At 48.4% G+C, this 25586-nt stretch overlaps 1 protein-coding gene across 1 annotated transcript in view; it reads right to left on the reverse strand.

Moving 5' to 3' along the window:
• fgf12a (fibroblast growth factor 12a) overlaps nucleotides 1-25586 on the reverse strand; it is a 171231-nt gene that overhangs the window by 106562 nt on the left and 39083 nt on the right. The window contains exon 5 of the mRNA XM_068041596.1: nucleotides 23359-23462. Within this exon, the coding sequence (XP_067897697.1) occupies nucleotides 23359-23462 (104 nt within the window). The remainder of the gene's footprint in view (nucleotides 1-23358; nucleotides 23463-25586) is intronic.

Below are 25586 nucleotides of genomic sequence, written 5' to 3' on the forward strand. Positions count from 1 at the left end.
TTCAAAATTTGAATCTTAGCTAAATAAAACAAAATAGACATGGCAGGGCAGGTGATGTGTTGCAGCTGTAGTATGTAGGAGCTGCAACCACATCTACAGTAAGTGCCTACAGCTCGAGGAACTTCAGTTCAGAGTTGATTCACTGGAGTCCAAGCCTCAGACACTGCCATGCATCAGTGAAGGAGAAAGTTATCTAAACACTTTGTTCCAGGAGGCAGTCACACCCCTTAGGTTAAGGGCTTCAGATTTGGTCCGTTCTCAGAGACAGGAGGGTGTGACTATGAGTGAGGCAGGTATGGGGATCCAGAAAGTAGCACTGGAGGAACCTCAGCCCTTACACTTGTCTAACAGGTACAAGGTTCTTGCAGATTGTGTGGACGAGAGCAGAGACTGCAGGGAGGATGAGCAAACTGACCACAGCACTGTGGTGCAGAGGCTCAGTCAAGTATTGGGCGATTAAAGAAGGAATGTAGTTGTATAAGGGGACAGTATAGTTAGGGGAATAGATACTGTTTTCTGCAGTTGACAGCCTGAATCTCAAAGGCTGTGTTGTTTGCCCATTATCAGGGACAGAAGATACAAACGTAAGAATGCACCAGCAAATAGGGTCAGACTAGGGAAAAATGGTAAAAAGACAGAATTAAAGGCTCTGTATCTGAATGTATCCAGCATTCATAACAAGATAGATCAATTGATAGCACAAATAGAAATAAATGGGTATGACATGATAGCCATTAGAGATGTGGTTGCAAGGTGACCAAGGCTGGGACCTGAATATTCAAGGGTATTTGACATTTCAGAATGACAGGAGGAAAGGAAAAGGAGGAGGGGCATCTCTGTTAATAAAGGATGAGATCAGTACAACAGTGAGAAATGATCTTGGCTTGGAAGACAGAGATGTAGAATCAGTTTGGGTGGATATAAGTAGCAAGAAGTCATTGGTGGGAGCAGTTTATAGGCCCCCCTAACAGCAGCTACACTGTCTGACAGAACATAAATCAAGAAATAATGGGGGTTTGTAGGAACGGTACTGCAATAATCGTGGGCAATTTTAATCTTCATATAGATTGGACAAATCAAATTGGCAAAGGTAGCCATGAGGACGACTTCATAGAGTGTATTTGGAACAGTTTCTTAGAACAATGTTACGGAACGAACCAGGGGTTAATTCATGATCTCTTAGTAAAGGATCCTCGAGGGAAGAGCGCTCATAACATGATGGGATTTCACATTTAGTTTGAGGTTGTGAAACTTGGGTCTGAAACTAGTATCTTCAACTTAAATAAAGGCAATTACAAAGGTATGAAGACAGAGTTGGCTAAAGCAGGCTGGGAAAATAGGTTAAAAGGTAAGATGATAGATAAGCAGTGGCCAATACCTACAGAAAATATTTCATAACTGTCAACAAAGATATATTCCATTGAGAAGGAAAGACTCAACGAGAAGGATGACTCATCCGTGGCTAACTAAGGAAGTTAAAGATAGAATCAAATTGAAAGAAAATGCAGAAAATGCTGCAAAGATTAGCAGTAGGCCAGAAGATTGGGAAAATTTTAGAAACCAACAAAGGAAGTCTAAAAAAAAAGGGAGAAATTAGAATATGAGAGTAAGCTAGCAAGAAATATAAAAAGATAATAAGAATGTCTACAAGTACAGCGACAGAAAGGACATTTGAGGACTCGTCTACTGAGGTAGTATGGGCAGAGGTTAGAAACAGGAGAGGTGAGGTCACCCTGTTGGGAGTCTTTTATAGACCTCCAAATAGTTCCAGAGATGTAGAGGAAAGGATAGCGAAGATGATTCTCGACAGGGGCGAGAGTAACAGGGTAGTGGTTATGGGGGACTTTAACTTTCCAAATATTGACTGGAAATACTATAGTTCCGAGTACTTTAGATGGGTCAGTTTTTGTCCAGTGTGTGCAGGAGCGTTTTCTGACACAGTATGTAGACAGGCCAACCAGGGGCGATGCCACATTGGATTTGGTACCGGGTAATGAACCCGGCCAGGTGTTAGATTTAGATGTAGGTGAGCACTTTGGTGATAGTGACCACAATTCGGTTAGATTTACCTTAGCGACAGGCAGGGACAGGTATATACCGCAGGGCAAAAATTATAGCTGGGGGAAAGGAAATTATGATGCGATTAGGCAAGATTTAGGATGCGTAGGATGGGGAAGGAAACTGCAGGGGATGGGAACAATCGAAATGTGGAGCTTATTCAAGGAGCAGCTACTGTGTGTCCTTGATAAGTATGTACCTGTGAGGCAGGGAGGAAGTTGTCGAGCGAGGGAGCCGTGGTTTACGAAAGAAGTTCAAGAGCTTGTCAAGAGGAAGAAGAAGGCTGATGTGAGGATGAGACATGAAGGCTCAGTTAGGGCGCTTGAGAGTTACAAGCTAGCCAGGAAGGATCTAAAGGGAGAGCTAAGAAGAGCAAGGAGAGGACACGAGAAGTCATTGGCGGATAGGATCAGGGAAAACCCTAAGGCTTTCTATAGGTATATCAGGAATAAAAGAATGACTAGAGTTAGATTAGGGCCAATCAAGGATAGTAGTGGGAAGTTGTGTGTGGAATCAGAGGAGGTAGGGGAAGTGTTAAATGAATATTTTGCGTCAGTATTTACAGTAGAGAAAGAAAATGTTGTCGAGGAGAATACTGAGATTCAGGCTACTAGGCTAGATGGGATTGAGGTTCACAAGGAGGAGGTGTTATCAATTTTGGAAAGTGTGAAAATAGATAAGTCCCCTGGGCCAGATGGGATTTATCCTAGGATTCTCTGGGAAGCTAGGGAGGAGATTGCAGAGCCTTTGTCCTTGATCTTTATGTCGTCATTGTCGACAGGAATAGTGCCGGAAGACTGGAGGATAGCAAATGTTGTCCCCTTGTTCAAGAAGGGGAGTAGAGACAGCCCTGGTAATTATAGACCTGTGAGCCTTACTTCGGTTGTGGGTAAAATGTTGGAAAAGGTTATAAGAGACAGGATTTATAATCATCTTGAAAAGAATAAGTTCATTAGCGATAGTCAGCACGGTTTTGTGACGGGTAGGTCGTGCCTCACAAACCTTATTGAGTTTTTCGAGAAGGTGACCAAACAGGTGGATGAGGGTAAAGCAGTGGATGTGGTGTATATGGATTTCAGTAAGGCGTTTGATAAGGTTCCCCATGGTAGGCTATTGCAGAAAATACGGAAGTATGGGGTTGAAGGTGATTTAGAGCTTTGGATCAGAAATTGGCTAGCTGAAAGAAGACAGAGGGTGGTGGTTGATGGCAAATGTTCATCCTGGAGTTTAGTTACTAGTGGTGTACCGCAAGGATCTGTTTTGGGGCCACTGCTGTTTGTCATTTTTATAAATGACCTGGAAGAGGGTGTAGAAGGGTGGGTTAGTAAATTTGCGGATGACACGAAGGTCGGTGGAGTTGTGGATCGTGCCGAAGGATGTTGTAGGGTACAGAGGGACATAGATAGGCTGCAGAGCTGGGCTGAGAGATGGCAAATGGAGTTTAATGTGGAAAAGTGCGAGGTGATTCACTTTGGAAGGAGTAACAAGAATGAAGAGGACTGGGCTAATGGGAAGATTCTTGGTAGTGTAGATGAACAGAGAGATCTTGGTGTCCAGGTGCATAAATCCCTGAAGGTTGCTACCCAGGTTAATAGGGCATATGTTAAGAAGGCATATGGTGTGTTAGCTTTTATTAGTAGGGGGATCGAGTTTCGGAGCCACGAGGTCATGCTGCAGCTGTACAAAACTCTGGTGAGACCGCACCTGGAGTATTGCGTGCAGTTCTGGTCACCGCATTATAGGAAGGATGTGGAAGCTATGGAAAGGGTGCAGAGGAGATTTACTGGGATGTTGCCTGGTATGGAGGGAAGGTCTTACGAGGAAAGGCTGAGGGACTTGAGGTTGTTTTCGTTGGAGAGAAGGAGGAGGAGAGGTGACTTAATAGAGACATATAAGATAATCAGAGGGTTGGATAGGGTGGATAGTGAGAGTCTTTTTCCTCGGATGGTGATGGCAAACACGAGGGGACATAGCTTTAAGTTGAGGGGTGATAGATATAGGACAGATGTCAGAGGTAGTTTCTTTACTCAGAGAGTAGTAGGGGCGTGGAACGCCCTGCCTGCAACAGTAGTAGACTCGCCAACTTTAAGGGCATTTAAGTGGTCATTGGATAGACATATGGATGAAAATGGAATAGTGTAGGTCAGATGGTTTCACAGGTCGGCGCAACATCGAGGGCCGAAGGGCCTGTACTGCGCTGTAATGTTCTAATTCTAATTCTAATTCTACATTAAAAGGAAGTGAGTAGCTAAAGTAAACATTGGTCCCTGAGAGGATGAGGAGGGGAATTAATGATGGGAAACACGGAAATGGCAGAGACTTTGAACAAGTATTTTGAATCTTTCTTCACAGTAGAAGACACAAAACATCCCAAGAATAATAGAAAATCAGGGGGCAAAAGGGAGGGAAAAACTTGAAACAATCACTATCACTAGAGAAGTAGTACTAGGAAAACTAATGGGGCTAAAGGCTGACAAGTCCCCTGGACCTGATGGCCTGCATCTTAGGGTCTTAAAAAGAAGTGGCTGCAGAGACAGTGGACGCATTGGCTGTAATCTTCCAAAATTCCCTAGATTCTGGAAATGTCCCAGCAATTGGAAAACCGCAAATGTAACACCTCTATTCAAGGAAGGAGGGAGACAGAAAGAAGGAAACTATAGGCCTAACGCCTGCTATTGACAAAATGTTGGAATCCATTACTGAGGAAGCAGCAGCTTAGAAAATGATAACACAATCAAGCAGAGTCAACATGGTTTTATGAAAGGGAAATCGTGTTTGACAAATTTATTGGAGTTCTTTGAGGATGTAACAAGCAGGGTGGCTAAAGTGGAACCAGTAGATGTGTATTTGGATTTTCAAAAGTCATTCGGTTAGGTGCCACATAAAAACTTACTGCACAATGTCAGAGATTATGTTGTTCGGGGTAATATATTAGCATGGATAGAGGACTGGCTAACCACCAGGAAACAGACTCGGGATAAATGGGGCATTTTCAGGTTGGCAAACTGTAACTAGCGGTGTGCCACAGGGATCAGTGCTGGGGCCTCAACTATTTACAATCTATATTAGTGTATTGTAGCCAAATTTGCTGATGATACAAAGGTAGGTGAGAAAGCAAGTTGTGAGGAGGATACAAAGGCCGGAATTTTATACCCCCCACAGGAGCGGGATGGAGGTGGGAGGGGAGCGTAAAATTGAGTGGGAGGTGGGGGTGCCGTTCCCGTTGACGTCCCACCCCTGCTGCAATTTTACAAGTGGCGGGGGAGGTGACAAACGGCCCGCCCGCCCCAGGCCAAGCCAGGCCCTTAAGTGACCAATTAATAGCCACTTAAGGGTCTCCTCCCACCGCGGCTCATATATTACCAGCAGCGGGCGGGTGGTTCAGTAGCTCAGAAGGCGGCCCAGTAAATCCTGGTGGCCTCCTTGCAGGCTGTGGGGGACCCTCCTGATTGGGCACCCTGTGCCCGAGGGAGGGTCCCCTCCATGGCACAAGCCACCCCCTCTGGAACACCTCCCCTCCCCTCTCGAGCGACCCACCCCCGCCTTGCCGGGGCCCAGCCAATTGTCCCCGGCGAGGCCCACGTACTTACCTGCATTCAGGGCCTGCCTCCATTGCTGCTGGTCCTGGCTGGGTGCAGTCCGAGCAGTGGCCACAGCTCCCGGTGCTGCTGCTGGGACTGAAGAGCTGCCAGTCCACAAATTGACCGGCAGCTATTGGAGGCGGGACCTCCTGCCTCGGGGGGCGGAAGTCCCACTCGAGGCCCATTAATTCCAGCCAAAGAGCCTGCAAAGGGATATAGATAGGTTCAGCGAGTGGACAACATTTGACAAATGGAGTATATTGTGAGAAAATATCCACTTTGGTAGGAAGAATAGAAAAGCAGATTACTTAAATGGAGACAGATTACAGAATTTTGTGCTACAGAAGGATCTGGGTGTCCTCGTACATGAATCACGAAAAGTTAGCATGCAGGTTTAGCAAGTAATTAGGAGGGTAAATGGAATGTTTGCCTCTATTGCAAGGGGGATGGAGTATAAAAAGTAAGGAAGTCTTGCTACAGCTGTACAGGTCATTGGTGAGACTGCAGCTAGAGTACTGTATATAGTTTTGGTCTCTTTATTTAACAAGGGATATATTTGCATTGGAGGCAGTAGGTTGATTACCTGGGATGAAGGGGTTGTCTTATGAGGAAGTGTTGAGCAAGTTGGGCCTATACTCATTGGAGTTTAGAAGAATCAGAAATGAACTTATTGAAACATATAAGATTCTGAGGGGCTCGACGGAGTTGATGCTGAGAGGATGTTTCCCCTCGTGGGGGAATCTAGAACTAGGGGGCACAGTTTCAGAACAAGGGGTCTCCCATTTAAGATGAAGCTAAGGAGGAATTTCTTCTCTCAGAGGGTCATTAATCATTGGAATTCTCTACCCCAGAGAGCACTGGAAACTGGGTCATTGAATATATTCAAGACTGAGTTAGACAGATTTGTGGGAGTCAAGGGTTATGGGTTTGGGCAGGCAGGAAAGTGGAGTTGAGGCCACGATCAGGTCAGCCATGATCTTATTGAATGGAGGAGCAGGCTCAAAGGGCCGAATGGCCTACTCCTGCTCCTATTTCTTATGATATTATGTTCCGTGGTCGAGTCAAGGGCATAAATTCATCCTAATGATTTACACCTGTTTTACAGGATTAAATTTCTGAGGGTAACCCACGTTATCGACAGGTGAGACAAAACTTCACCCACACAATCTTCCACCAAGCATAAAGTGAACTTAGCAAAACTAATTCACACCGATCAACGATCAATGCTACATCTTAGCACCAAAGTTTAATTCCAATGTTCCATGAAATAAAACAAATTGAGGTTAAAAGATTAATTCAGCAGTCCCTGTTGCTTTCAGTGACAACACTCAGTGAGCTACACGTCATAAGCTTTCCGATTGGCGTGTCCCATTCTTTGAGGGTCCCCTAAATGATCAGATTGTTGCCTGTCCCAGGCCAGGCATCTCATGTTCCACTGCCGTGGTGTCATGAAAAGCCTACCTTATTTTTCCCTGTATTTGTACGTTTAATATTTACTTCTGAATACAAAAGAAAGCATTTCTGCATTGATGGTGCTGTTATCCTTCAGGTAGCTGATGCTATCTTTCAGAAATAAGTTACCAAGGGGTGTGTCAGTATTTGCAAAGGGTCTGTGAAAGTGCATTAATAATTTGCAGGGCATCCCCAGCACTGTGTCAGTATTTACACAGAGGTGGTAGAGGGGGATCCTCAGGATTGTGCCAATACTTGCACAATGTTTCCAGTAGTGAATTGATAAGAGTTCCCAGGACATATTTACTAGGCATCTCTAGCAGCATGTCAATATTTACAGGACATTCCCAGGAGTGCATCAGCATTTAACAGGGCATCCCCAGGAGTGGGTCAATATTTACAGGCCATTCCCAGGAGTACACCATTATTTGCAGGATATTCCCAGGAGTGGGTTAATATTTATAGGTTTACTCCTTCACTTTTGTACTCTTAAGCTTTGATTTATGGCGTCAACCATGATTCGTGGGTAGCAGTCTCACCTTTTAATCAGACAGTGTGGGGTCAAGTCCCACTCCAGAGACTTGAGCACATAATCCGGGCTGACATTCCCAGTGCAGTACTGTGAGAGTGCTGCACCGTTGGAAGTGCCACCTTTCAGATGAGACTTTAAGTCAAGATCCTGTCTTCCCTCGTGCAGGCATAAAAGATCCCATTGCACTATACTGAAGGAGGACAAGGGGCATTCTCCCTGGTGCCCTGGGCAGTATGGATTCCCTCAAACAACATCACAAAAAACTTGTCATGATCATATTCCTGTTTTTGGAAGTTTGCAGTGCACAAATTGGCCGCCACGTTCCTCTACATTACAACAGTGACTACATTTCAAAAGTACATCATTGGCTGTAAAGTGCTTTGGGACATCCTGAGGTCATGAAAGGTTCTATATAAATGCAAGTTTTTCTTTCTATTTATAAAACCCAAAATTTAAACAACTTTTTTTTAAGAGAAAGAAGGACTTGCATTTATATAGTGCCTTTAATGTAGTAAAACGTCCCAAGGTAACAGGAGTGATTAGACAACAAAATTTGACACTGAGCCACTGAATCTGTTTTCATCACCCTTTCAGGCAGAGTATTCCAGATCACAGCAACTCGCTAGTTAGTTAGAGATACAGCACTGAAACAGGCCTTCGGCCCACCAAGTCTGTGCCGACCATCAACCACCCATTTATCCTAATCCTACACTAATTCCATATTTCTACCACATCCCCACCTGTCCCTATATTTCCCTACCACCTACCTACACTAGGGGCAATTGCTAATGGCCAATTTACCTACCAACCTGCAAGTCTTTGGCATGTGAGAGGAAACCGGAGCACCCGGAGGAAACCCACGCAGACACAGGGAGAACTTGCAAACTCCACACAGGCAGTACCCAGAATTGAACCCGGGTCGCTGGAGCTGTGAGGCTGCGGTGCTAACCACTGCGCCACTGTGCCGCTGTGTGAAAAATAAATTCTCCTCATCTCCCCTCTGGCTGTTTTGCCAGTTACTTAAATCTGTGTCCTCTAGTTACTGACCCTCCTGCCAATGGAAACAGTTTCTCTTTATTTACTCTATCAAAGCCCTTCACAATTTTGAACACCATTATTAAATCTCCCCTTAACTTACGCTGCTCTAAAAAAAACAATCCCAGCTTCTCCAGTCTTTCCACATGGCTGAAGTCCCTCATCCCTGGTACCATTCTAGTAAATAACCTCTTCACACTCTCCAAAGTCTTGCCAGCCTTCTGAATGTGTTGTCGGATAAAATAACCTAATTAGTCAATCCCAACATTAGTTTTCATTACCAGGTGAATGGTGGGTAGGGGGAGAAAATTGGATGTGGTGGTGGGGGGCGGGGGGGGGGGGGGGGGGGTGGGTGGTGATGGTGTGCGGTAACAAAGGGAATAACTAGCCCATGGAGACACACTATATTAATAAACAGATAAACAGTGACTGTGTACATGTGTGTAGGGTAGTGAAGGAGAGGAATTTCTGCTACTGATACCAGAGAAGCTTCTCAATCAATACGTCTTTAGTCCAACATAGAAGGAAGCAGTGTTGGACCTGGGGGGATAAGGAGAATCTTCTTCACTGAGAGCTGTCAGGATCTGGAACGCACTCCCCGAAAAGGTCGTGGAAGCTGATTCCGTAAATAATTTTAAAAGGGAATTGGACAGGTACTTGAGGATGAGAAACTTACAGCGTTATGGACAAAAAGCAGGAATGTGGGACAAAACCCGACGGCTCTTTCAAAGAGCCAGCACAGGCTCGATGGGCTGAATGTAAGTTTCCATGATTCTATTATTCGAGCCAAGAAACAGAATTAATTATGCATGAAATGTCATGCTTTGACAAGAATTGTCCTGTAAGGAAAATATCAAGGGAACCGGAATTAATGTTGAGTAATTTGGGGTTTTATGAGCAGCTAAGGATTACACTTGGATCAGCGTTGGTATGTGTTTCACTGGCTTGAATCACTGAAGATCATAATAATTCTAGAATCTATAGCTCAAGTCAACTGTATCATCATTGCTCATTCAGTGAAATAGTCCCTCAGGCTCAAAGTACTGGGGAGACCATTAGGTTTGCAAAGAGGTTAGTTGGACTAGGCTACTTCAACGCACTCTATGATATGTGTCAGCTAAATGATGATCAACAAGTGCTCAGACACTGATGATCGGAACTCCCCAGTACTTGAGCTCATTAAGACAGTGAGTCTTTAAAAAGGATATCGAGACAATGGAGAGGTACAAAAAAAAGCTACACAGATGATACCAGAACTGAGAGGATATTCCCATCAGGAAAGACTAAACAGGCTGGAGCTCTTTTCTCTAGAAAAGAGAAAACGGAGGGGTTACCTGATAGAGGTCTTACTAATTATAAAAAGATACAGATGAAGATATTTGCACTTGTGGTGGAGACCAAAACTAGGGGTCATAAATATAAGACAAACACCAATAAATCTGGTAGGGAACTTAGTCAAACTATTTTACCCAGAGCGTGGTGAGAATGTGGAACTCAGGACCACAGGGAACGGTTGAGGTGAATAGTACAGGTACATTAAGGGGAAACTGGATAAACACACAAGGGAGAAAGGAATAGAAGGATATGCTGATAGGATGAAATGAAGTAGAGTTTCTGTGCTGTAAAATCAGTGCAATTCTTTTTGATTATTTTCCCCCTCCCCTCCTGAAAGTACCGATTCATGTTGGGAGTTGACCACTTGCGTTGTATGAGTCTTGATGAAGAATCCTTGATGAAGATGCAGCAAGACCTGGAAAACATCCAGGCTTGGGCTGATAAGTGACAAGTGACATTTGTGCCATGCAAGTGCCAGGCAATGACCATCTCCAACAAGAGAGAATGTAACCACTTCCCCTGGACACCCAACGGCATTATCATCACTGGCTCCCCCCCCACCAGCAGCTGACCTCAGCTGCCGTTCAGTAGGGGCATTATAATTACCTCAGTACCACAGGCTACAGCTGGGGGAACAGAAAACTTGGGTTCCCATTCCTGCTCATTAAATGACACATGTTGAAATGTACACTCATGGACAAGGCGGCAACAGGATCAGGTTTTTTGTGATGTCTTCCCCCAAGTCAAATACTCTGACAACGCTGTCAGGAATAAACACGAGCATCTGTAATTTGAGAAGAGAAAAAAGGATTTGCTTTTCTATAGCGCCTTCCACAACCTCGAGACGTCTCAAATCACTTCACTACACTGTGAAACGCTACTGCTGGTGTCCAGGCTGTGATGTGTTTTGGGACGTCCTGTAGTTGGGAAATGGAAATGCAAGTTCTTTATCAGGTGGTCCTGATGACTTGTTTGAATGAATCTTGGCTGTGATGGAGAGTGTATATATTCTAATACACAAGGTGTTACAATTGTGATGGACAGACTGGATGGACCAGAGGGTTGACTTCATTTTTCATATGTCTGGATGTCGGACACTGCCACTAATGGTCTGCCTCTGAACTGAAGAATTCAGTGATTTACATTTTTATCTGCCCAGGGAGTCCCCATCACTAAGGACTGAGCTTCAAAGAACTCATTAGCTGCAATTGGGCTACGAGGCACCCTTTTTGAAAATTCCACAAGACAGCTAATGCTGAATAAGCAGAGACTATCTGCTGGGGAAAAATAAATACTGGGGAATTAACCCCAGAGAAATAATCACTGCAGCAATATTACAAAAAATGCCCCTAATAATAAATTAAATAGGAATTGAACCAACAGTTGACCATAACTCCCACTGCCACCCCTTCCCAGCTAATGTGCTTTTATCTATGACTGCGATATTTCCGAATAAAGTACTTCTTTAGAATAATTGTGTGCTCAGCAAGGTAAACGGTATTAGTTCTGGGGAATCTCTCTCTTTGGCCTCCTTATCTCGAGAGACAATGGATAAGCACCTGGAGGTGGTCAGTGGTTTGTGAAGCAGCGCCTGGAGTGTCTACAAAGGCCAATTCTAGAGTGACAGGCTCTTCCACAGGTGCTGCAGAGAAATTTGTTTGTCGGGGCTGTTACACAGTTGGTTCTCCCCTTGCGCCTCTGGGGAATACAACACAAGAAATAGGAGAAGTAGACCATACGGCCCATTGAGCCTGCTCCGTCATTCAATATGATCAGGGCTGATCTTGGGCTTCAATTCCACTTTCCTGCTCACTCCCCATATCCCTTGATTCCCTATGAGACCAAAAATCTACCTATCTCAGCCTTAAATGTATTCAATGATGGAGCATCCACAACCCTCTGGGGTAGAGAATTCCAACGATTCACAACCCTTTGAGTGAAGTAATTTCTCCTCATCTCAGTCCTGAATGATTGACTCCTTACCCTGAGACTGTGTCCCCGTGTTCTAGATTCCTTTACCATTGGGAACAATCTCTCAGCATCTACTCTACCAAGCCCCTTCAGAACCTTGTATGTCTCAATTAGATCGTCTCTCATTCTTCTAAACTCCAGAGAATACAGACCCAATTTACTCAGCCTCCCATCATAGGAGAACCCCCTCATCCCAGGGACCAATTTAGTAAATCTTCGCTGCACTGCCTCCAGTACAAGTATATCCTTATATCCTTAATGGACACATTTCTATTAAGGGCACTTTGCACCAGCATCAAACACTCCCAGGACAGGTCCAGCATGGGTTAGATACAGAATAAAGCTCCCTCTACACTGTCCTCATCAAACACTTCCAGGATAGGTACAGCACGGGGTTAGATACAGAATAAAGCTCCCTCGACACTGTCCCATCAAACACTCCCAGGACAGGCACAGCACTGTGATTGGCTGGGCAATTTGGAGCACTTCCTGCCAGCAATCAGGGGGAGCAGCTGCATCTGTGCTGCAGCAACTGGAGAGAGGAGACTGGAGTAATTGGAGAAAGTGGAGAGAGGTGAATGCAGAGTGGAGAGAAACCATCAAGGAAGGCTGCAATTGTTTTGGAGAGGTGGGTGTCAGGGTACTTGAAAAACTCTTAAGTTTGAACTGTTTGGGGGAGGGAGAAGAGGCCGGAAGTCTTAGGTGGGGCTGCCAAATACAGTAGGGGGCCCCTGTATTTGTAGTGGTGCTTGCACACAGGGAGCTCCCTCCCCACCCCAACTGCCTGCTCGGGACAGCTGGAGTTGCCCGGGTGAAGACTGTCTTGTTAAAAGCAGAAAAGGAGAGTACCGGGCGGCTCCAGCCATCCCGAGCGAAGAAGCCTCCCCCAACTGGAAGACAACAAACAGTTTTGGACTAATTGTTACAAAGGTGCTCCAACTGGCAGTTGGATCAAACATCCCTTTCAGCCTTTCTCTCCCTTCCTCCACTCAGTCGCCTCAGTCACCTATCCCCCCTTTTTCCTTTACCTTCCTACCCCTATCCTCCTCTACTCCCACTCCACCTTGTTTTAAGTTTGTTTGTTTTGTTTCAATTGTGTAAAATTGCTTTGCTTCTTGGGGGTGGACGTGGCTCTTAGACCCCATGGCAGGCCCTCCTTCGCCGGTGGCGGGCCTTCCCGCACATATGCTGCTGCGGCTGCTGCAGCTGCACCTGTTGCCCCGTCACCGTTTGCATTAATAACATCGAAGCATGGGGTCAAGAGTTACGTCCACCCAAACATGACGATAGAGGCATGCGTGAAAGCAATGGCCGAGGTTGTCGGCCCTTCGGCCATTGTTGCAGCCTCTAAAATGTACGGGAACGCAGTGTTATTCCTGAAGACCGAGCGGGCGGTGTCCCTGGCTCTGAGCAAGGGGCTCACCGTGGGCGGGACCTTTCTGCCAGTGGACCCCCTGGAGGCCACTGCGCAAAGGGTCATTTTATCCAACGTCCCGCCCTTCATTCCTGGTGAGCTCCGCCTTCCCCACCTGCACCATCTGGGGGAGGTAAAGACGGGGCTCACCCCAGTCCCGCTCGGTCTTCGGGAGAACAGCCTCCGACACGTGTACTCCTTCCGCCGCCAGTTATTCATGCAGCTGGCGCGGGAGGAGGTGACAGAGGGCCACTTCAATGTAGAATTCCAGGGGACGGCCTACCGCGTCTTCTGGACCTTGGACGGGGTGCGGTGCCATGTCTGTAAGGGGGTGGGGCATGTTCGTAAGAACTGCCCCAACGTCCCGGCTGCCAACTCCAACTCAGCGGCCCAGGGTGGCGACGCTGCACCTCCTCCCACCCCCACTACACCACCACCAGATACCATTCAGTCGGTACCGGAGGCTGTGGTTTTCACGGCCTCCGGCAGGGAGGAGGGTGACCGTCCAAGTGGAAGGAAGGCGCGGAGGAGAAATAAACATCGAGAGGCGCGTCCCCTGGATATCGTGACACTACCCGAGCCTGAGCTCAGCCCAAGGCCCGATCTCGGGAAGTCAACTTGCCCCAGGGCTGAGCTCAGGCCCAGGGTGAATAAGAAAAAAGAGAGTGCGGAGGCCTCTGATGACATGGAGGTCTCTGAGCCTCTGCACCCAACTGGGAAAAAGAGGAGAAGGCACCCCTCCACAGAGGTGACAAGGGGCCCTGAGGCGCAGTGTCCATCTGTTGGAGGAGGGGTGTCTCCTGTTTCGGGTCCCCAGGTTTCCCCTACCACCACCACCACCATCAAGGCTGCAAAGTCTGGGCAGGAGCTCCCTATTTCTCAGGATGGAGTGGAGGGGGAGACACCTGTACGTGTGGCCCCTCCAGGGGAAGCCAGTGGAGCCCTGCTTGTTGTGGGGGAGCCTGGGGACGCCGCCCATTCTGCCACTGCCACTGGGTCGGGTGCCCTGAGTAGAGAGGAGGGCGGGGCCCCAAAGGGTCGGCCCTCCCAGCCGGAGTCTACCACCAACCAGGAGACACCCGACCCAGTTATAACCGAGAATGCTGCCCCATCTGCTGGGCCTGTGGGTGCTGGCGGAGCGGGAGATGGCCTCCTCTCTCCGCCTCCGGTCTGGCTCCGGCAGGATTTCCGGAGTCGGGAACTTCTGTCTCCCCTGGACCACTGATTGGTCTGGGGACGGAGGTGGAGGGGGATCCTGAACTGCTGGTACCCACAGGCTCCAGTTTCACAATAGAACCCAGAGAGGACTCCTCCGCCATCGATCCTGGGGGTGGGATCGTGACGGAGGCGGGATCAGCTCGCGCGGCCGGGATGTCCGCCCCACAGTGTGTGGTGGATGTGTCGGCCGCTGGCGGTGACGAACCGGAGGAGGGTGGGGATTCGGTGTGGGGCACGGAGGATGATCTTGATTCCATCGCCAGTGAGGTGGTGGAGTCCCTCGTGCCTCCCACCGAATCTCCTCTCATCGCCACGGCGGAACTCCGGGATTTCCTCGCAGCTTGCAGGGGTTGCCACGATGAAGTTCATCTGGCCCTTGGCCGTTGGTCGAATCTGGCGCTGATCATACAGTCCGTCCGTGCCGCCCTGAAGAAAGCGGGCAGGTGCGCGGGCGTGAAACTGGTTGAGAGGCGCCGTTTTAATGTGTTCCTCAATGGGTTGCTGGGGGAGTGGAAGGCCAGGTGCACTTCCACTCCCTCCTCACAGTGAGGTGTTGGTGACGGGTTTTAAGTACCTTTGACATGAAGATAACCATAGCCAGCCTCAACATCAACGGCAGCAGGGGGTCTCACCGCAGATTTCACAATCTCTCAGTCCTTAGGGAAGGGAGATACGCGGTGAGCTTTCTGCAGGAAACCCACACTGTTCCGGGAGACGAAGCCACCTGGCTCCTGGATTGGCAGGGTGGGGTCCACATGAGTCACCTCACCCGTTTCGTGTGGGGTGGCTGTCTTGTTGGCCCCGACCTTTCAGCCGGAGATCTTGGGGGTCAAGGAGCTAGTGCCGAGCCGCTTGCTCCACCTTGCCGTTCACCTGGGTAGCGTGCTGCTCCACTTTGTGAACGTGTATGCGCCCAGGCCCGGCGCGTTGCAAGCGCGCTTCTTTGAAGAAGTGTCCGCTCTCTTCGGCTCCATTGATAGCGGCGAGTGCATCATCCTCGGGGGGATTTTAACTGCACCCTCAAGGTGGGGGATCGCTCCGGTCCCCAGCGCGGCCAAGCGTCGGTGGAGAGGTTGAGGGGACTGATCAGCTCCCTTAACTTGCTGGACGTCTGGCGGAATCTCCATCCCGACTCCAGCGCCTTCACGTGGAGGTCTGGAGGAGGAGGGTTGTGAATCGACCGCCTCTACTTTTCGCAGGCGTACGTCTCCCGCGTCTCGGCGGCCTCCATGCGGCTGGTGCCATGCTCGGACCACCGCCTGGTGTGGGCGGAGTTCACTCCGCTCCGCACGCGGGCGGGGTCCGCGTACTGGCACTTTAACAACCGGCTGCTGGAGGACGAGCGATTTCGGGACTCGTTCTGTCGATTCTGGGCCGACTGGAGAAGGAAGCGGGGGGGCTTCCCCTCCTTGAGGCTATGGTGGGATGTGGGCAAGTCTCACACCCGCGTCTTCTGTCAGGAGTACGCGAAGGGGTCGACCAAGAGGCGGGAAGCCGAGATCGGGCGCCTTGAGAGGGAGGTGCTCGACTTGGAGTCCCGCCTCGGTCATGCCGTCGTGGACCCGGCCCTGTGGCAGGCGTACAAAGAGAAGAAGGGCGCGCTGAGGGACCTGCAGCTCATAGGGTCCCGAGGTGCCTACGTGAGGTCGCGGATCCAGATCCTGGAAGATTTGGACCGCGCCTCACTCTTCTTCTACTCGCTGGAAAAATGGCGGGGGGTCTGTAAGCAGCTCATCGAGCTGCTGGCCGACGACGGATCCTCCATCACGGATCCGGAGGGAATGGGCCTCCTGGTCCGTACTTATTGCAGTGCGTTGTTCTCTCCGGATCCGTCCAGCGAGGATGCGCGCAGAGTTTTGTGGGAGGACCTGCAGCAGGTCAGCCCGGAGGGCGCCGAAGGATTGGAGGCTCCGCTCACGTTGGCGGAGCAGACTGGCGCCCTCCACCAGCTCTCAAGGGGCAAATCCCCAGGGCTGGATGGGTTAACCGTGGAGTTCCTCAGGGCGTTCTGGGACGTCCTGGGGGACGATTACGCGTGGGTCCTGGAGGAAAGCCTGGCAACCGGGGAGATGCCCCTCTCGTGGCGCAGGGCGGTCATCGTCCTACTGCCGAAGAGGGGCGATCTCCGCCTGCTTAAAAACTGGCGTCCGGTCTCCCTCCTCAGCACGGATTATAAGATCTTTACCCGCTTGGGCTCCGTGCTGGTGCACATGATCCACCCCGACCAGTCCGACGCGGTCGCGGGCCGGTCCATCCAGGACAACATCCACCTGGTCCGGGACCTGATCCAACTTTCCCAGAGGACTGGTCAGTCGGTCGCCTTTCTCTCCCTCGATCAGGAGAAGGCGTTCGACAGGGTGGATCACGAATACCTTTTCGGGACTCTGCGCGCTTTCGGACTCGGGCCGCATTTCGTGGCCCGGGTCCGACTTCTATACGCCGCCGCAGAGTGTCTAGTCAAAGTTAACGGGTCCTTGACGGCGCCCCTTCGCTTTGGGAGAGGAGTGCGTCAGGGATGCCCCATGTCCGGCCAATTGTATACCATCTGCGTGGAGCCCTTCCTGTGCCTGCTTCGCAGGAGGTTGACGGGATTGGCTCTGCGTGAGCCGGCCATGCGGGTCGTCCTCTCGGCTTATGCCGACGACGTGGTCCTCGCAATCACAGATCCCGTTGACTTGCGGAGGATGCGCGACTGCCGGCAGACCTTTTCTGTCGCGTCCTCCACGAGGATCAATTGGGAGAAATGTTCCGGACTCCTGGTGGGTCAGTGGCGGGTGGACTCCCTGCCGGAGGAGATGACACCTTTTGCGTGGAGCACCACACACCTCCTCTATCTGGGAGTCCACCTTAGCCCCGCTGAGGAAGCCTAGCCGGCAAACTGGCAGGAGTTGGAGGCCAAAGTCACCGCTCGGCTGGGGCGCTGGACAGGACTGCTCCGAGTGCTTTCCTACAGGGGCCGAGCGCTAGTCATAAACCAACTGGTGGCCTCCATGTTGTGGTACCGGTTGGTCACTTTGGCCCCGCCCCCTGTATTTGCCACCAAGATCCAGAAGAAACTCGTCGATTTCTTCTGGGGCAAGAGGAAACACTGGGTCTCTGCCGCGGTCCTGAGTCTCTCGATCGAGGAGGGCGGTCAGTCGCTGGTGTGTGTCCGCACCCAGGCTGCGACTCTCCGCCTTCGGACCCTACAGAGATACCTGTACGTCGAGCGTCCTCCCAGATGGTGTGCGCTGGCGACGTATTATTTCCGCCAGTGTCACTGCCTTCAAGACGACACGCAGCTCCCGGTAGAGTCCGTTAGCCGCGCCTCTCTGAGGGAGTTGCCTGTCTTTTACCGGAATCTATTCCGAGTCTGGAACATGGTCGCCTCCAGTCAGGGCGCTCCCTCGCCGGCGGAGGAGAGCGCCTTGGCTGTCCGGGCGGCTGACTCCGGGGACGGTCCGGCAGGTGGAGGAGTCGCCGAAACCCCCGGGATGTCCCTCACTGCGGGTGGCGAGGGGGCTCGGGTGTGCGGAGCGATCCCGGCCGAGCAGACCCCCGCTCGGCCGGAACTGCTCATCGGACCCAGGCCCCGAAACCCTCCTCGGGAGCCGGACCCACACAACCCAAGCCGCCTCTCGGAAATGCCCTCCGTGCCATTCCAATCGGCGCGGAGGGGTTTCCTGTATGGGCTGCTCCTGCACACTCTCCACTTCCTCGCCCTCGTCAGCCGGCCGGACACGCCCTGGCGGTCCGCGTTGCCATCTGGCGGCAAGGGGAAACCCCGATGGAGGTCTCTCTACGCGGGAGTCTTCCCCCTTTACATCGGGGACCTGGGGTGGAGGATGCTGCACAGAGCAGTCCCGTGCAATTGGCTTTTAAGTAGGTTCACGGACTCCCAGGCCGCCTGTACTTTCTGCGGCCTGGACGAGTCCGTGTTCCACGTTTATATGGAGTGTGCGAGGTTGCAGCCCCTATTTGAGTATCTGAAGGGGCTGCTCCTCAAATTCTGGCTGCACTTCAGTCCCACGCTCCTGATCTTTGGGCACCCGGTGCGGAGGGGCTTGGGCTGGGAGGAGGATCTCCCCGTCGGTCTGCTCCTGGGCCTGGCCAAGGTGGCAATTCACAGGTCCAGGTTGCGGGCCGTCGGGGGGGTCCGTCCTCCCCGATTGCCTGCCCCTCTTCCGCGGTTACGTTCGCGCCCGGGTGTCCCTGGAAAAGGAAAATGCGGTGTCCGCCGGTACGCTTGAGGCCTTCCGCGACCGGTGGGCGCCGCAGGGACTGGAGTGCATCGTCGACGCCGAGAATGGCATTTTAATTTGAGTTTTTTGTTTATTTATCTGGTTTTAATGAAGTTATTTTAAAACTGTAAATATGTACATAAAAGGGGCCTGAGGAATAAAGGCCCCCTCGATGTGAAAAATATAAAAGGGGCCTGGGGTATAAAGGCCACCTTTAAAAAAAACGGAAAAAAAAAACGGGGTTGGATACAGAGTAAAGCTCTCTCTACACTGTCCCCATCAAACACTCCCGGGACAGGTACAGTACAGGTTAGGTATCAGGAAAAGCACCCTTTATATTACCCTGATATCAGAAAAGAAAGCTTGCTGCATTGTTAATGTCTTCACATTCACCATTCTCTGCCATTGATCAGTACACAGTGAAATCCAAACACACACAAGGCTGTTCAAACCCATTTCATACAGGATTCTTCCAGCTAGAATAGAGATGGAGGGAGGGAGGAAAGCAGATTCACAGAGGTCAAGAGGTAAAGGCAGAGAGGTAGAGTTAGAGAAAGAGAGAAATTGAGAATGAGAAAGCAAGAAAGTCATTTAGAGCTTAGAAGGAGGCCATTTGACCCATCGAGTCTATGCCAGCCCTCTGTGGAACAAGTTAATCAATTCCCATAGCTCTGCAAGTTTATTTCCTTTCAGTGCCCATCCAATTTCCTTTTGAAATCATCAATCTCCTCCTTTTCCACCACCCTCGTAGGCAGCGAGTTCCAGGTCATTAGCACTCGCTACGTAAAAATGTTCTTCCTCACATTCGCACTGCATCTCTTGCCCACAGCCTTAAATCTGTGTCACCTAGTCCTTGTACCATCAGCTAATGGAAACAGTTTTTCCTTGTCTACCTTATCTAAGCCTGTCATAATTTTGTACACGGCACAGTGGCGCAGTGGTTAGCACTGCAGCCTCACAGCTCCAGGGACCCGGGTTCGATTCTGGGCACTGCCTGTGTGGAGTTTGCAAGTTCTCCCTGTGTCTGCGTGGGTTTTCTCCGGGTGCTCCGGTTTCCTCCCACAAGCCAAAAGACTTGCAGGTTGGTAGGTAAATTGGCCATTATAAATTGTCACTAGTGTAGGTAGGTGGTAGGGAAATATAGGGACAGATGGGGATGTTTGGTAGGAATGTAGGATTAGTATAAATGGGTGGTTGATGGTCGGCACAGACTCGGTGGGCCGAAGGGCCTGTTTCAGTGCTGTATCTCTAATCTAAAGGGGTGTACACCTCCTAATCTTGACCCTTCTGCCGAGAATGGGGCAGGTTCAGGTTTGACACCTGTTTTACACCCTCCCTCCGATCCATTGACTTCAATAAAATCGGTTGGGGGGTGGGGAGGTCCGTGGTGATGGGTGATTGTGGGTAGGGTGTTAAACGTGCATCTGACCCAAACTTGCTGGGCGAGTTAGGTTAAAATCTAGGCTTGAGTGTTTACAGTTAGAGTCACTTGATCTTTAAGTGACAGGTTTTACATTGAGCCCAGCTGGTCCATTGCCAGTGTTTATGCTCCACACATCATTTCTCCCCATTACCATATCCATCTATCCCTTTCACCATCATGTGCTCCTCCAGCTTCTCTTTAAATGCCTCTATACTACTCACCTAAGCCACTCATTCTAGGAGTCTAGAGTAAAGAGTTCTTTACTCTCTGGGTAAAGAAGTTTCTCCTGAATTCCCCCATCTTATATTTATGGCCCCGAGTTCTGGTCTCACTCATAAGTGGAAACATCTTCTCTCTGTCTACCCTTATCAAACCCTTTCATAACCTTAAAAGACCTTTCTCTATCAGATACCTTTCAGCCTAAGCAGCAGATCAGAGATAGTCAGTGATTAGCAGGTGAGTAGGCAGTGAAATCTTCTCCCAGCTCTCTGTGACAACACTGCATGATATTTGTCAAAGTCTGGCCTATAAATTTCTAATGCGGAATATTACAAGCAGCAGAAGCTGCAGTACCAGAGAGCGATTTCTATGTTGTACAGACTTGCTGCATAAATATTTAATGAGGCGATATCTTTTGTAAAGGCTTCAAATGAACAGCTGAAGACAGAAACCTGAAGGATCTTGCTTGTTGGTACTTTTCAGTCCAGGCAGATCGAACAAGATTGAACATCAGAACCAATGCAAATACTCTTCTCCTCCCTCTCCAACTCTCAAAAGAACCACTATCAAGCTGACCAGTTAAACTTAAAGTGGACATAGATAACATGGAACTCTCCTACACTGTTAAATTCATAGAATCTTACATCACAGAAGGAGGCCATTCGGCCCAACATGCCTGTGTCAGCTCTTAGAAAGAGCTAACCAATTGGTCCCATGCTCTTTCCCCATAACCCAGCATTTTTTTTTTATTTAGAAGTGTATATCCAAATCACTTTTGAAAGTTACTACCACTTCTACCACCCCTTCGGACACACCTTACAAACCATAATAAAAAAAAATTCTCATCTTCCCCTCTGGTTCTTTTTGCCAATTACCTTAAATCTGGTGACTAACCTGTCTACCACTAGTAACAGTTTCTCCTTATTTACTACATCAAAGCCAGTCGTAATTTTTTACTACCATTGCCTCGAGCCTCCTCTGTGTTGTATTATTCTATGATTCTCTCTTCACATCCCTGTCCCCAGGGACCTACTGAGACCTCCCTTCATGTGACCTGCTCCTGTGATGACCTGTACACACTTTCAGGAAGTAAAGAAGCCAAAGAATAAACTGCATAATGGGAATGAAGGGAAAGAAGTTGCATTTTCACAGCACTGTATCAGATCCACAAGACACTCTCAGGCACTTCAAAGCCACTGAATTACTCTTGAAGTGCAGTCACTGTTCTGTAAGAAAATGCAGCAGTCAATCTACACAAAGCAAGCTCCCACAAACAGCAATGACACGAAGGACCAGATCATCTGTTTTTGGCCGCCTTGGCCTGGACATCAAGAGATATTTTTCCAAATAATGTCATGGGATCGATCACGTCCATCCAAGAGGGCAGGCGGAGCCTCAGATTAACGTCTCATCCAATCCAAAAGGGTTAAAGGAATTATTTTTGAGCTCAGATGAAAGCACTGTGTCCGTATCAGGAGAATGAATTTCTCTAGTCGGGGCTGAAACCAATGAAACATTGACATTTTATCTTTGAAGGATACTGTCAGGAGAATTTCCGGACTGTCGGGGTGAAGCCAACCCAAACTATGGGAGCAGGTAGTGAGGTAGAAGCATTCTGTGTACAGCCACTGAATCAGCCGCAAGAAGCATTCATTCCTAAACAAAGCACAAATGTTTTACCCTCCATCCAGCCTTTCAGCAATGATTCCTTGTGCAATTTTTGGGGACGTGACCTGGATCCATTAATGCTTGAAATTATAATATTACGACAAATTACAAACTAGTGCATCATCCAGACACTTAGTAAATGTTTGCTCTAATTCAACATCGAAAGCCAAGAACCAGAAAACTAGAAAGAACAATTGGGCGGTCACAGAGTTTTTCTAGTAAGTAATTAAGCAAGTGGTTGAGGGATGGGATTTGAACTCGCGACCTCTGAATTATTAGTCAACAACACCTTCAGAAGGAGGAGGAGGTTGAAGCAGCAATTGGTGAAAAAATAGAAGCAATAATTAAGTAGCAAATATAACTGAGACTGAGCTGTTCAAACACTCACTTGAGGCATTAATGCAAAAATGAATTACAACAGTATGAAATGGCTTATGGAGTCAGTAATCTAATGAGCACCTGTGGGGTTCAGTAATACTGACTCCGGAAAAGCAGGCAGATTGTGTTGTGAGCCATTTGCTATGCACCAAAACAGACCTCAAACTGCTCTCAAACCAATCCACATTTGCCAACATCCCAAGACAGAGTTAAGTGCAAAACCCACCTCCCATTCACCCCAAGCTCCCACCCACCCCCCTCCCCACTCCATGTATGAAATAGGAAGCCATCTTGAACCATTTTATTCCACGACTAATGGGGAATGGGGTGGGGAGAAAAGGAGGGGAGGGACCATCAACTTTATTGGGCCTCAAACCCCCAACTTCTGAGCCATGGGCAACTCCTATAAAGGCTAAAGGGGATAGACCTAAACTGGAAGGAGGCCTGAACCTTACCAAAGCCAATCCATTCAACCTCAAACATCAGCCCTCAACTGGGGCAGGGAGGAGAAAAGAGGGATGATGATAACAAGTGAAATGTTGAAACTTTTCTTTACTCAAAGGGATTATTCCATATAATAGTTATGATGATTAAACTTTATGAATTGAGAGTTCATCTGGATTATTCCCTCCATAAAATAATTGAGCTAAACCAGACAAAACCTTTCCAACTCCTCAAATTGCTCACTGGCACCCTCCACATCAGTCACCCGTAGGCCATGCCAGGCTTCCCTCAATACCGCACAGTGGACGGTGAGTGGCCCGGGGTATCGAACAGAGGAGGTCTGAAACAGGTTCAAGGCTCAATGTTAATTAATGACTGAAGAAGGGAGAAAATGAAGAGGCTGCACTCACCGAGTTGTAAAGGAGACCCTCCCCATTCATGGCTACGTAGAGGCCAGACTTCACACCTTGAATCGCCACCACTCGCAGTCCCACAGGAATCAGGTTGAAGAGAGCTGGGAAGAGAAAGAGTGGCTTACAACATAAACAAACACTCTATCAATCAAATCTTAGCTAATTAAAAAAATTAACTGGTGGACCTCCAACAACAAAACACAACAAGTAATTCTTCAAATTTGAAAGAAAGAGTAATTCACATTTCTATAGAGCCGTGCATGACCTCAGGATGTGATGAAGCCACTGTTATAATGAAAGAAATGTAGCAGACAATTTGCACAGAGCAAGCTCCCACAAACAGCAATGTGATAATGACTACATAATCTGTTTTTGTGATGTTGATTGAGAGATAAATATTGGCCAGGGAGAACTCCTCTGCTCTTCTTCAAAATAGTGCCATGGGATCTTTTATGTCCACTTGAGAGGGCAGATGGGGCCTTGGTTTAATGTCTCATTTGAATGATTGCCCCTGTGATAGTACAGCACTCCCTCAGTTGTGGTACTGGGAGTGTCAGCCGAGATTTTTGTACTTAAGTCTCTGGAGTGGAGCTTGAACCCACAAGCTTCTGACACAGAGGTGAGATTGCTACCCATTGAGCTGCTCAGATTAAGGAGAAGCAGGAGAAGAGGAGAGGCTAATCTACCCTGGAGGACAAGAAAAGGACAACGTGCCTTGGTTGCAGTTACAGGGAATGTCACTGATAGCTTTGACTAAGGTTATCTCAGTGCTGTGAGCAGGATGGAAACTGGACATGGAGCTACGGGTGACAATATGTTTTGAGACCTTAGAAGGGAGGGGAAGGGAGGTTAGATACAGGCAGCAGTGGGAAAAAGGATACAGGAGCAAAGGGTAGGCATTTGAGAAGGCGGCGCAGTGGTTAGCACCGCAGCCTCACAGCTCCAGGGACCCGGGTTCGATTCTGGGTACTGCCTGTGCGGAGTTTGCAAGTTCTCCCTGTGACCGCGTGGGTTTTTAGCTGGGTGCTCTGGTTTCCTCCCACAGCCAAAGACTTGCAGGTGATAGGTAAATTGGCCATTGTATGTTGCCCCTAGTGTAGGTAGGTGGTAGGGAATATGGGATTACTGTAGGGTTAGTATAAATGGGTGGTTATTGGTCGGCACAGACTCGGTGGGCCGAAGGGCCTGTTTCAGTGCTGTATCTTTAAATAAAAATAAATAAGGGAAATAATGACAGCCATGAAATAAAAATATGGCTGTGGAAGAGATCAAGAGATGAGAAGGTAGGTCTCCTAGATGGTAAACCTGGATAAAACAGAGAGGGACATGAGGCCAGATTGGGGAGAGGCTCAAAGAAGCTTCAGGATGGTGAAGATGGAGTGTACGAAGAACAGGATGTATTTATCAGGGAGACAGAACAGATGGAGATGACATTGAATGATGAGATTAGTAATGAGACAAGTGCATTCAAAATTTAAAAAGGGATGTATTGAATAAACTAATCAAACTCAGAGAGGATAAAGAACCTGGTCTAGATGGATTGCATCCATGCATTTCAAAAGAATATAGGGATGAGATAGCAGAGGCATTACTACACACATTTAATAATCCATTAGAAAAAGCTGTAGTGCCAGAGGACTGGCAGATAGCTAACGTAATTCCTATATTTCATAAAGGGGGCAGAACATGCCCTGGGAATTATAGACCAGTTAGCTTAATGGTCAGAAAAATAATGGAATTCCTAATAAAGGAGAGAATAGAAAAAGATCTAGAAAAGAAAAATATAATAATGAACAGACAGCATGGATTCCAAAAGGGAAAATATTGCTTGACCAACCTTATTGAATTTTTTGAGGAGGTAACAGAGAGAGTAGATAATGGTAATGCAGTAGATGCAACTTATCTGGATTTTCAAAAGGCCTTCAATAAGGTGCCCCACAATAGACTAATGAATAAGGTCAGAGATTGTGGAGCCAGGGACAAGTGGCAAAATGGATTGCTAGCTGGCTTCAAGACAGAAAGCAGAGGGTGGGAGTAAAGGTTAGTTATTCAGAGCAAGGGAAGGTGGGAAGTGATGTTCTACAAGGATCAGTGCTACGACCACTGCTGTTCACAATTTACATTAACAATTTGGACTTTGGACTCAAAATACAATTTCTAAATTTGCGGATGACAACAAATTGCAAGGGAGGATAGTCAATACTGAGGAGGGCTACAACAAATTA

Source organism: Heterodontus francisci, chromosome 11 (genome assembly GCF_036365525.1).
Source record: "Heterodontus francisci isolate sHetFra1 chromosome 11, sHetFra1.hap1, whole genome shotgun sequence".
Taxonomy (NCBI): domain Eukaryota; kingdom Metazoa; phylum Chordata; class Chondrichthyes; order Heterodontiformes; family Heterodontidae; genus Heterodontus; species Heterodontus francisci.